The sequence below is a fragment of the Cebus imitator genome, unplaced genomic scaffold (genome assembly GCF_001604975.1).
Source record: "Cebus imitator isolate Cc_AM_T3 unplaced genomic scaffold, Cebus_imitator-1.0 Scaffold179, whole genome shotgun sequence".
In the NCBI taxonomy this organism is placed as follows: domain Eukaryota; kingdom Metazoa; phylum Chordata; class Mammalia; order Primates; family Cebidae; genus Cebus; species Cebus imitator.
In genome coordinates, this window is record NW_016107494.1 from 4,109,803 (window position 1) to 4,121,164 (window position 11,362).

General features: G+C 48.0%; 1 protein-coding gene across 31 annotated transcripts in view; it reads left to right on the forward strand.

Moving 5' to 3' along the window:
- CACNA1C (calcium voltage-gated channel subunit alpha1 C) overlaps positions 1–11,362 on the forward strand; it is a 705,432-nt gene that overhangs the window by 660,331 nt on the left and 33,739 nt on the right. For all 31 annotated transcript variants that reach the window (XM_017545494.2, XM_017545500.2, XM_017545495.2 and 28 more), the window contains 4 exons: positions 329–361; positions 3,511–3,639; positions 5,707–5,772; positions 7,022–7,113. In XM_017545494.2, coding sequence (XP_017400983.1) covers positions 329–361; positions 3,511–3,639; positions 5,707–5,772; positions 7,022–7,113 — 320 coding nt within the window. The remainder of the gene's footprint in view (positions 1–328; positions 362–3,510; positions 3,640–5,706; positions 5,773–7,021; positions 7,114–11,362) is intronic.

Genomic DNA, 11,362 nt, shown 5'->3' on the forward strand with positions numbered 1-11,362 from the left:
TCTCTAAAACAAAACATTACAAACCTCCATCCACAAAGTCCCGAAGACCTCAGCTGCTTACCTAATAATATTGTGGACATGAGTTATTTAAAGCTCATAGGCAGAAGAATGCCTATGAGTCCTGGTTTGACATGAGACCCAGCAACACAGACCCCACACTCACGGGGATGCCCAGGACCTGCCAGGCCTACACTTTCATGTTTCTTTCACTTGTTTCCTTTTGCCCTCTTCTGCCACTGTGTTGCTCCTGTGTTAGCCAAGACCTAGAATACCGGGCATCTTCATGGGAGACTCATTACAGCTTATCTCTATCTGCCTTTCTTTAAAGCCAGCTGAACATACCCAATGCTCTCCCTCTATGGTAAGACCAACCCTCCCAACCACGCTCCCGGCTTCTGTGGCCCCCTCTAACACCCCCACTCACCCCACCCCGACCTCCAGAGTCCCTGGGAGCCCTGCCTGGCTCTCACTGCATGTGGCCACCGTGTCTGCCGTGTGCCTTGCCTGCCTGTTCCCTTCTTATGTGAGCTGTGAAGGTGCCTTTTGTGCAGTGTTGTTGTGTTACCCCTGAGCTTTCCTTGGGGTGGTAATTCACTGTGATCTTGACTATCTAACAAGCCACTGGGAGAGAATGGGACCCGAGGGCCATTTCCTGTTAAACACCCTGAGGACTCCACTGGCCAAAGCCTCTGACCTTAATCCGATGTGAGAAATTTGCAGAGGGTACCTATGAGAGCCATGGTAGGGCTTCAGGGTAAGGAGGGAAGAAAGAGGTGCTCTAGCCAAGAGATGGAAGGGCGGATGATGATTCCTATTAATCAGTGTCCGTGGCTCCTAGCCTCCCTGTGCTTCAAGTGAAAGGCCACCGTAAGAGGTTTAAGCAGAGATATTTGTTACTGAGAGTGTGGTTGAATTTCCAGCCACTCCAACCTTGCTACCCCTTGCATTTTTCTAAATTCCTCAAGTCCGTTAAAATTAGGCTACAGCCACTATTCTGCAGCAGGATGGAAGCAGAAAAGTGAGCTCTGTTGATGGGACCACTCCTGGTGTAGGAGTCTGTGATTCGCTTTGGCTAAAGTGATAAAAGAGACACCATTCAGTGTGACCTTGAAGCCCCCTTGGCGCAGCCTTCCCCAAAAGGCTGCCATTACGCATTTGAAACCGGGCCAAGTATGAGATTTTAGAAGGACCAGTGGGTTGACTGACTGAGCCACAAAGTCTGCAGGCCGAGGCAAGCTTGGGTGGGTTGATTATTCCCCGGTGCAGCCTGGCCCCGCCTGGCCACAAGGCCGCCACAACAAAGGCTGCACCCAGGGTGCTCTACCCCACTTCCTGGGGACCCTGCTTTCTGGATCAGCTGTCTGGACCTGCCTCGTCTTTGCACCGTCATTCGGTTTATCAGGGGAAATCGGTGCGTCCAAACGGCCGCGTGTGTTTTCCCTTGTCAAGCAGCATTAGGAAACAGCAGCCACCGGGCAGGGGTCTGAACAGTGGAATGGAATTCACACTGCAAGCTGCGTGTCGGGTGTTTTTTGGTTTTTTGTGTGTTTGTTTTGTTTTTTTAACTCAGCAGTCCCAGATGCCCCTGTGGCACCAGCTTCTCAAACTCTTGACACTTGCAGCTGAAGTTCTCCACTGAAGCTTGTGCTTTCTTTTTTTCTCCTTTCCTGAACACAGTGCAACTGACAGCTGAGTTATAAAACCCTAAGCCTCCTCTGCATACTCCTCTGGGGGAACACAATCTCCTTTTATGGAGTGAAAATAGAATTTCAAATAGATACACAGGTGATAGAAATACAGAGATTAAGGGCATCAAAGGCTTCAGAACACACAGGCAGGGCAGATCCCAGGGCAGGACAGGGCTGCTGCCCACAGCTCTCCACCCAGCCCCTCAGACACCCGTGCAGCAGGTCCTGAGACCTGCCAGTCTGTCTCCTGCCTTGAGGGGAACAGGAGCCTTAGGAGGAACTGAGGCAGCTGTGATTCTGAAACATAAGAAATATTTTTGCTATTCTCCTGCCTGGAAGGTCTGGAAATCAGGAGAGATCGCTGGCTTGCTTCTGTGCAGGGTGGTGGCTGCCACCGGGTCTCGCTGCCTCCGTGTCTCCCTGCCTCCCTCATAATCTCCTGTCCTGCATAGTGAGGGGAGCAGTCTCTGATGCCACATTAGGGTCAGCCAGGGCAGGCAGTGCAGTTAGAAGGGCTTTCACGCTGGATATTGCCAGGGAGAGTCTGACCTAGAAATAATTAAAAATAAACAAGTGGCAAGGTAAAGCAAGGAGCGGGGAGGATCCAGGTGGCCCCAGGAACAACCTGAGACCTCCCACCTCGAGGGTGGTGTGGATGGGAACAGTAACAGGAAGCCCCGAGGGTCCATTCTCTCCAGGTGCCCGCAGGGCTGGGTGAGCTGCACTAGCTCCGGATGTGGCAGTGGCTCCCTCCTGGGTTCCTGCTCACCAGGCTGGTGTGGGCAGAAGGAGGGCCAAGTGGGGAGTCAGCTCAGTTCTCAGGTTTGGAGGCAGAGGATGACAGGGCGGCCCATCCTGCCCCCCGAGCCCAGGCCAGGCATGTGCCCAACCCCCAGGCTCCCCAAGGTCCAACAGCAGCTGCCCAAGCACCTCCACTCACCTTGGCCTGCATTCCACCCTCCCTCCCCTTCACCTTCCCTCTCCCCTTCCCCAGGGTCCCTGAGGGAGACCATTTGCAGGAGCATCAGTTGCAAGAAAGGCCTCCCTTCCCTTACCCTGACCCATGACCCTCTCCGTTCCAAGGTCTTGTACAGCCTGGAAGGCTGGAGCCTCCTAGAGGCCCCAGAGCAGAGGGGAGTAGGAACAACAGCTTCAGAGCAAGGGCTGCAAACCAGCCCCTCTCCCAGCACAGAATAGCACCCTTAGTCCCTCCCTTCGGGACAGCGGCTGTGGAAAGTAGAAGGAGGTGATACAAGGGAAGTGCTGGAGTCCCAAGAGGCTGGGATGTGAGGTCTCTTCTGGAGGCAGCCCACAGGACCCCCAAATGCACTCATACCTACAGCCAGGAAAGAGGCTGTCACCAACCCACCTCCTCACAGAGCACTGGGCCCCACTCCGGACACAGGACTCTCCGCCCAGACAAACGAGGCTGCTTCCTCAGCAGTGCAGGGGCAGGGACTCCCAGGGCAGCTGGCTCTGGACCTAGAAGACTCCAAAGCATGTGGAAGTTCCTGATGGAGTCGTCTGTTCCTCCATCCAGGACATTAAGAACTAGGAATGAAGGGGAAGTGGGGAGAATAAAAAAAACAGGACCACAGCCCAGGGGCCTGGGCACAGTCTGTCTCTGCAGAGACCGTGGGGCTGCGCTGTCCACCCGTTAAAGGTGGGCGGCTGCCCTCCCATCCAAGGGGGAAGTCTAGTGCAGCGAACCCTGGCCTGCCTTCCGCCACTGCCACTGAGGGCTGTATTTCTCGGAGGGGCCCTCCTCTTCTTACCCCCTCTTGCTGTGCTAACTGCGCCTCCTGTTGCCGACGGGTTCCAGAATGCAGAGGAGAACTCCCGCATCTCCATCACCTTCTTCCGCCTGTTCCGGGTCATGCGCCTGGTGAAGCTGCTGAGCCGCGGGGAGGGCATCAGGACGCTGCTGTGGACCTTCATCAAGTCCTTCCAGGTAGCCACCCCTCGTGTCCTGTGGCCTGAGGATCTCAGGTCTGCCACCTGGCCTGGAGCAGAGCTGGCACGGGAAGAGCCCTCCACTCTGGGGCTCTGCTGCTTCCTCTGAGTGATAGAACTCCGCAGCTCTGCCTGGCTCCCCATTTCGCACTGAGAGGCTTAGACAAAGCGCGTGGTTTCCAAGGCAGGCTCGGAGCCCCAGAAGGCCAGGCAGTAAAAGAGGGATGGGAGCTAAGGGGAGGCAGAAAGGGTCTGCCTTACTTTTGCCCATCATTTATGTCTTTCTCGGCAAGAATTTACTGGACAAAGGGGTTTTGTGATAAGGAGGGCCTGGACAACCTGGTGACTGCTATGGCTCTTCGAATTCAGCATTTTCAGAATCTGGCCGTCACCCTCCTTCCCATGGGCATTTCAGCAGCATCTGCTCCAGCACCTGTTATGTCCTTGGCCAGACTTTCAGGACCCTGGTGTCCTCTACTTGGCAAGAGAGGCCCCTCGAATGAGCCCAGGACTGCCTGGCCACATGATTAGTTCCTTTGCTCAGCCATTATTTCCCGGTTAAAACAGAATGATGATCAGCCCCAGCCAGCTCAGAGGAGCCTTCGTAGGTTTGAAGTTAAGAAGCAAAGCTGTTGGGTCACTTGAATTCCCCCAGATGAGCGCAGAACCGTGAAGGCTGTTCCCTGCTCCCCTTGGCTGGTGGAAGGCAGACTCCTCTCCCCACAATGGAGGGGCCACTCTCAGCCTTCTCAAGACCAGAGGCCGTGGGGGAAGATGGCTTTTTTGTCCCCTGCCCCGGCCAGTCCCTGCCTGGGGACTGGGTGTGCCTGGGCCTGGTCCAGGTGTGCCCATGGCTATAACCAGAGGAAAGGTGCCCATCCTCAGTGGGAGTCCTGTCCTGGCTCGGCCCCCAGAGCCTCCTGCCAGGGACTGACCATCCAAGGCTCTCCAGGGAGCTCCCAATGGCCAGGCCTCCTCCGAGCTGGCAAGGCTGACCCCCACCTGATGCTGAGCTGAGGCTCCTGCACCCAGTGTCACACTCAGCCAAGGCTCTGGGGATTCGGAATGGTAGACACCAGCAGAAGCAGGACTGCCACCACTCCTGTCCTTGAATGCACGAGGGACCCAGGGCTGTGAGTGGCCATAGAGGGACCCAACATACGCACCCTGACCCACAACATCTCCCGGGGCTGGGAAGAGGCACCGACTGGGTGACTGTGAGGCCTGACGGTGGCGTGTGCTCTCGCGGCACCCTCTAGTGACCGGCAGCTGGGGCTGCTGTGGCGCCCGGGAGTGCGGGCTCTACCTCCCATCCCAGGAACCATGGCCTCTCCCCAGAAGTGGCGGGGGCTCTGGCTCTGCCAGACAGGTAATACATTGAGCAAATAGAACGTATGGAGCCCAACTCTGCAAGGCATTGCACTAAGCACTTTATAGGCCTTAAATCATTTAAACCACGAAACCTCTGAGAGGTCATTATTGTTATTATTTCCACATTTCCCATGAGGAGACTGAAGCTAAGAGAAGTTAAGCACCCCAGCTCTCATAGATAGAAAGTGGCAGAAACAGGATTTGAACCCATGATCTTTCTGCTAGATTTTTCCTTATTAAATGTTTTCATTGCAACTGTAATACCCACTCACTACAACTAGTGGGACAGAGTTAAGCTGTGTAAAGAGAGGGTGTAACTTGCCACCACCCCACTCACAGGTAACCACAGTCAGCTGAGTGCTGTCCTCCACCATTCCTCCTGCCTTGTACAAACATACTGCACATGTGTCGTCGGAGCAGGTTTTGCTGATTCTTGATTGTTTTGCCCAGGTAGTGTCACACTATATCATTACTCCACAGCCTGCTTTGAAAACCAAACTGAAATGAGAAGTCAGTTCTGGTTTCTCAGGCCTTCTCCCAGGTTCCCTGTAGTCCTGTGGGATTCTTGGAAATGTCCCCCAGCCCAAACCAGGAGATAGCTGATGGCTGCAGACAAGGGTGCAGCGCTCCCTGGGAAGGGGCCAGCTGGCCTCTGCACTCGGGCCTTATGGGAGTCTCCTGTGCTTCCTTCCAGGCCCTGCCCTATGTGGCCCTCCTGATCGTGATGCTGTTCTTCATCTACGCGGTGATCGGGATGCAGGTAAGGAGGCTCCCACCTCCTGGCCTCTTGCTCTATCTCTTCCCAGTTCCCGGAACCACATTCCCTAATGCCTTCCTCCCTCCCTTCTCTCTCTCATTCCTGACCATCCCTCTCCCTCCTCTTCCATTTTCTGAAGCCCAAAAGGCCACAAGAATTGGAACTTACCCCAAATGGATCTCCTGTAAGTAACAGGAGAATGTCCAGGTACAGAATACGTAGCCCAGAGAGCTTCCCTCCCCGAAGCCTGGGTTCTGCTCTTGGTAGAGGAAAGACACTCCCGAGTTATGCAAGGGGCCTCGGGAGAGACACAGCCCCTTCTCAAGAAGCAGCAGCAAGGTGTGTCTGCCCTGCACCACTGTTTTTGTCCAGGTCTGATGGGCCTGAGAATTACCCCAATCAGATTCATTTGAAGCTAATGACTGAGAGGGAGGGAGAAGGAAGGAGGAAGCAAGGAAGGGCCAAATCAAGGCAGGGTTCACTGCATCAAATGTGCAGCAGTTTTCTGAAGCCTCCCTTCCCAGGCGCCCACTGCTCCTCTCACTGCAAACCTGGAGCTCTCCATTCCCGACTCAGGGATCCAGCTTGAGATTCCAAGGTCAAACTCGGCAGGGCACCCACACTAGCCCAGAGCATTTCCTTGGCCACTCCTTCAGGAAGTCCCCTATTTGCTCATCACAGAAAGACCCAAGATTCAGTTGCCAAAACCTTTTGAGACTAAAAGAGCTACCTTGATACCTGATAAAGGTGGCAGTTTCTAAGGTAAGCACAGCTTAAAAAAAAAAAAAAAAAAACAGGGAAAAAAGGGATTTCAGGAATGAATTAAGCTTGCCCTGGCTCCCGATCACTCACTCCGTATCGCTCCAAAATGCAGGAACTAAATTTGAAAGAGTGCTTGGGCATGCAGATTTGAAATGGCAAAGTAAAGAAGGCCAGTGCATCCTATGTCCTGTCAGAAGCCGGGTCCCAGTCCCAGCATGCACTGCTCTCAGCTCCAGCTCCCACTGGGCTGCAGGGATCTTCCCGAGGCTGTGGGCACTTTGGTTCTCACACTTGTCCAGTGTGGGGATTGGGCTTAGGGGCTGAGTGGGGCAGTAGGTGCCTGCCATGTTGCATGGGAAGACAGTTCAGCCTGTGGACTGGCCAGTTCCACGGACCCGTGAGACCCCTGAAGAGACCAATGAACAGTGGTGGAAAATTAGGACCCTCTCTGTCCACAAGTCACTGAACACCTTTTCCTTCCCTCTCCCAGGTGTTTGGGAAAATTGCCCTCAATGATACCACAGAGATCAACCGGAACAACAACTTTCAGACCTTCCCCCAAGCTGTGCTACTCCTCTTCAGGTGGGTCCCTGAGGACACAGGTACACACATGCGCACACACACACACACACACACACACACAGACACACACACCCCTGCATGGTGCCATGCTGTGACCTGGTTGTAGAATGAGAGGGAACTGTCTCCTGGGGAGTAGGAAGGGAGAGGATGTGTGCTTGCCATCCACTTGACAAAGAGGCCAGTGGTTCCATTGTCATTTATGATAACTTTCCACGGAGCAACACACTGGGCAGTGGCACACCTGCTGGAAACCAGCCAAAGCCATTAGGGTAGCAAAAGTCACATGCTGAAAGTAGCCTGGCTTGGAATCTGAACAAGCCCAAAGCCAACCTGGTGACACACTTCGTGACCTTGACAGAGACATCTAACTTTTCTGAACCTCGGTTTTCTTGTCCAATACGTACAGATATCTACCACTCCCAGCACCTGTGCCATTTGCCATGCTGGGTGCTTATGTCCACATGCACTGGGCTTCATCCTCATTTAATCCTCAACACAATACTAGCAAACTGAATCCAACAGTACCTGGAAAAGATGATGCATCATGATCAAGTGGATTTCATTCCAAAAATGCAAGGATGGTTCAACATATACACATCAATAAATATAATACGCCATATTAACAGAATGAAGGAAAAGAGACCCGTATGATCATTTCAATAGGTGCAGAGAAAGCATTTGACAAAATTCAACGTCCTTTCAGGATAAAAGTCTCTCTAACAAATTAGGCATAGAAGGAACGTACTGCCACACAATAAAGGCCACATATGACAAGGCCACAGCAAACATCATACTTAATGGTGAGAAGTTGAAAGCTTTTCCTTCAAGATGAGGAAGAAGACAAATATGCCCCCTCTCACCACTTCTGTTCAGCATAATAATACTGGAAGTCCTAGCCAGAGAAATTAGGCAAAAATTTTTTTAAAAGGCATCCAAATAGGAAAGGAAGAAGTAAAATTTTCTGTTTGCTGATGACATGATCTTATATATAGAAAATCCTAAAGACCACTGAAAAAGTATTACAACTGATAAACTAATTCAGTAAAGTTGCAGGACACAAAATCAACCACACAAAAATGAGTAGCATTTATTTACACTAATAATGAACTATCTGAAAGAGAAATTAAGAAATCAGCCCCTTTTACAATAGCATAAAAAAAACAAAAAAAAATATATATATATATAAATAAAAAAATAAAATAAAAAAATTAAAAACAAACAAACAAAAAAAACAAAATAAATTGGAGTAAATTGAATCATCTATAAACTGAGAACTTACAAAACATAATAAAAGAAATAGTTGGTGACATAAATAAATGGAAAGATATTGTGTGTTCATGGATTGGAAGAATTAATATTGTTAAAATGACCATACTACCCAAAGCAACCTACAAATACAATTCCTATCAAAATGCCAAAGTCATTTTTTATGGAAATGGAAAAAACAATCCTAAACTTCATATGGAACCACAAAAGACCCTGAATAGCCAAAGCAGTCTTGAGCAAGAACAAAGCTGGAGGCACTACATTGCCTGATATCAAAATCTGTTACAAAGCTATAGTAACCAAAACAGCATGGTACTGGCATAAAAACAGGCACATAGAGCAATGGCTCAGGATAGAAACCTGAGAAATAAACCCAATCATTTATAGCCAACTGACTTTCGACAAAGGTGCCAAGAATGCACAATGGAGAAGGAAGTCTCTTTAATAGTGTTGCCAAAGAAGAAAAGGGGAATTACCTTCAAAATCATCATTAGCATTAGACTTCTCATTAACAAAAGTATATATATAATAGAAGACAATGGAATAATATGTTCAAAATTACAAGGAAAATGTATTTTTGAACCTGGCCCTCTATATGCAGTCTAAACAGCATTCAAGTAGTCAAGTAAAACAGAGACATTTCCAAAAGCGTAAGAACCCATAAAGTTTACTCCCCCACATAAGCCTTCCTTGAAGCAATTACTCAGGCTGTACTTCCACAGAATGAAATATGAATCAAAGAAATAGAATGAGCAGAGTAATGATACGAGTAAAAAATAATGAAGTCTATAGTTGTGAGTTACGAACAAGGACATTATAAAGTTTATATAAAGTCAGATAATTGTTGAGGGGGAAATGTACAAAACCTTAATGACGATTTGGAAGTAATATTTTATGTTATCTCTACAAGGTAGGGGGTGAGGTGGTAGAAGAATGAGAAACCTGAAACCATGCTAAGATTCTTCTCTTGTTTGGGGGTAAGAAATAGATGCTGTTTAATTCTGTACAAAACTAAGGGAAAGTATGTATAAATGCATATGTTAAATATTTAAAAGTCAATCACTAAAAAACTAGAAATGGAATGTATACATTCTAAACCACTGGAGGAAAAAATGGACAAACGTCAAAAGGAAGGTAAAGCAAAAGTAGAAAAATAAATAAATAAAATATGGAAATTAGAATAATGAAATGAGATGGCAGGAAGAAGAACAACGATAGGCCAGGTGCAGTAGCTCACACCTGTAATCCCAGCACTTTGGGAGGCCGAGTTAGATGGATCATGAAGTCAGGAGATAGACACCATCCTGGCTAACACAGTGAAACCCCATCTCTACTAAAAATACAAAAAAAAATTAGCTGGGCATGGTGGTGCATGCCTGTAGTCCCAGCTACTCAGGACGCTGAGGCAACAGAATCACTTGAAACCAGGAGATGAGGTTGCGGTGAGCCAAGATTGTGCCACTGCACTCCAGCATGGGCGACAGAGCGAGACTCTATCTCAAAAAAAAAAAAAAGATAATTACTAAAAATTATTGAGCCAATGTTCACTGTTAAAAGATACTCTGTTGACTTTAAGATATCTAGCTCTAGCCTGTTTGTAACAGATATAAACAAAATGACCTAAAGAAAATGAAAATAAAAAGGATGGAAAAACAAATACCATATAAGGCTCACATTGTAGATGTAATAATAGCAGTAGCAGAAATAGAATTCCAGGTGAAAGGCATTCAACAAGACAAAGAGAGATTTTATATTGATAAAAGGTATAATCCATCCAAAATATGTAACAGTCATAAAACTACATGTGTCTAACAATGTAGTTTGGAAATGTATCAATCACACACTGATAGAACTATAAGGAGAACACACACACACACAGTGGCAAATTTAATACAGGTAGTAGAGCATGGCAGTTCAAATAGACCAATGTAGAAGAAAGGGTAAAGAACATCTAAATAATAAAATTAACAGATTCGATCATATAGATTTATACTCAATAAATGGGAAATAAAAACCACACATCCTTTTTAAACACCCCAGAAACATTCACAAAAATTAGCCAAGATTTAAGTCCAAAGAATTAAACAAATTCTAAAGCTGCTCTTACCTTGATATAGCAAAATTAGAAATTAACCATAAAAACAATAACCCCTTCAAAATCTACTTAAAATGTTTGTCACTCTTCTTAGTAACTCAAAGCTGAAACTACAGTCTACAGTCAAGCACCACTAATGACATTTTGGCCAATGACAGACTGCCTAAAATTACAATGGAGCTGGGAAATTCCTATCACCCAGTGATGCTGTAGCATTGCAATGCAGCGCAATGCCTTGCTCGTGTGCTCGTGGTGCTGCCAGTCATATAAAAGTGTAGCACATACAATTATGTACAGTGCATGATATTTGATAATGAGAATAAATGGCTGCACCTGTTTATGTGTTTACTGCGCTATACTTTTATCATTATTTTGCAACATGCTGCTTCTACTTATTTTTTTAAGTTAACTGTGAAACAGCCTTAGGCAGATCCTGTAGGAGGTACCCAGAAGAAGGCATTGTTATCACAGGAGATGACAGCTCCATGTGTGTTACTGCCCCTGAAGACCTTCCAGTGGGCAAGACGTGGAGGTGGAAGACAGTGGTATTGATGCTCCTGACCCTGTGTAGGCCTAGGCTAATGTGTGGGTTTGTGTATTAGCTTTTAACAAAAAACATAAAATGTTTAATAGAAAAAAAAATAAGGATATAAAGAAAAATGTCTTTGTACAGCTGTACAATGTGTGTTTTAAGTTGTGTTATTATAAGAGTCAAAAGTTTAAAAAGGGGCCGGGCGCGGTGGCTCAAGCCTGTAATCCCAGCACTGTGGGAGGCCGAGGCGGGTGGATCACAAGGTCAAGAGATTGAGACCATCCTGGTCAACACGGTGAAACCCTGTCTCTACTAAAAATACAAAAAATTAGCTGGGCATGGTGGCGCGTGCCTGT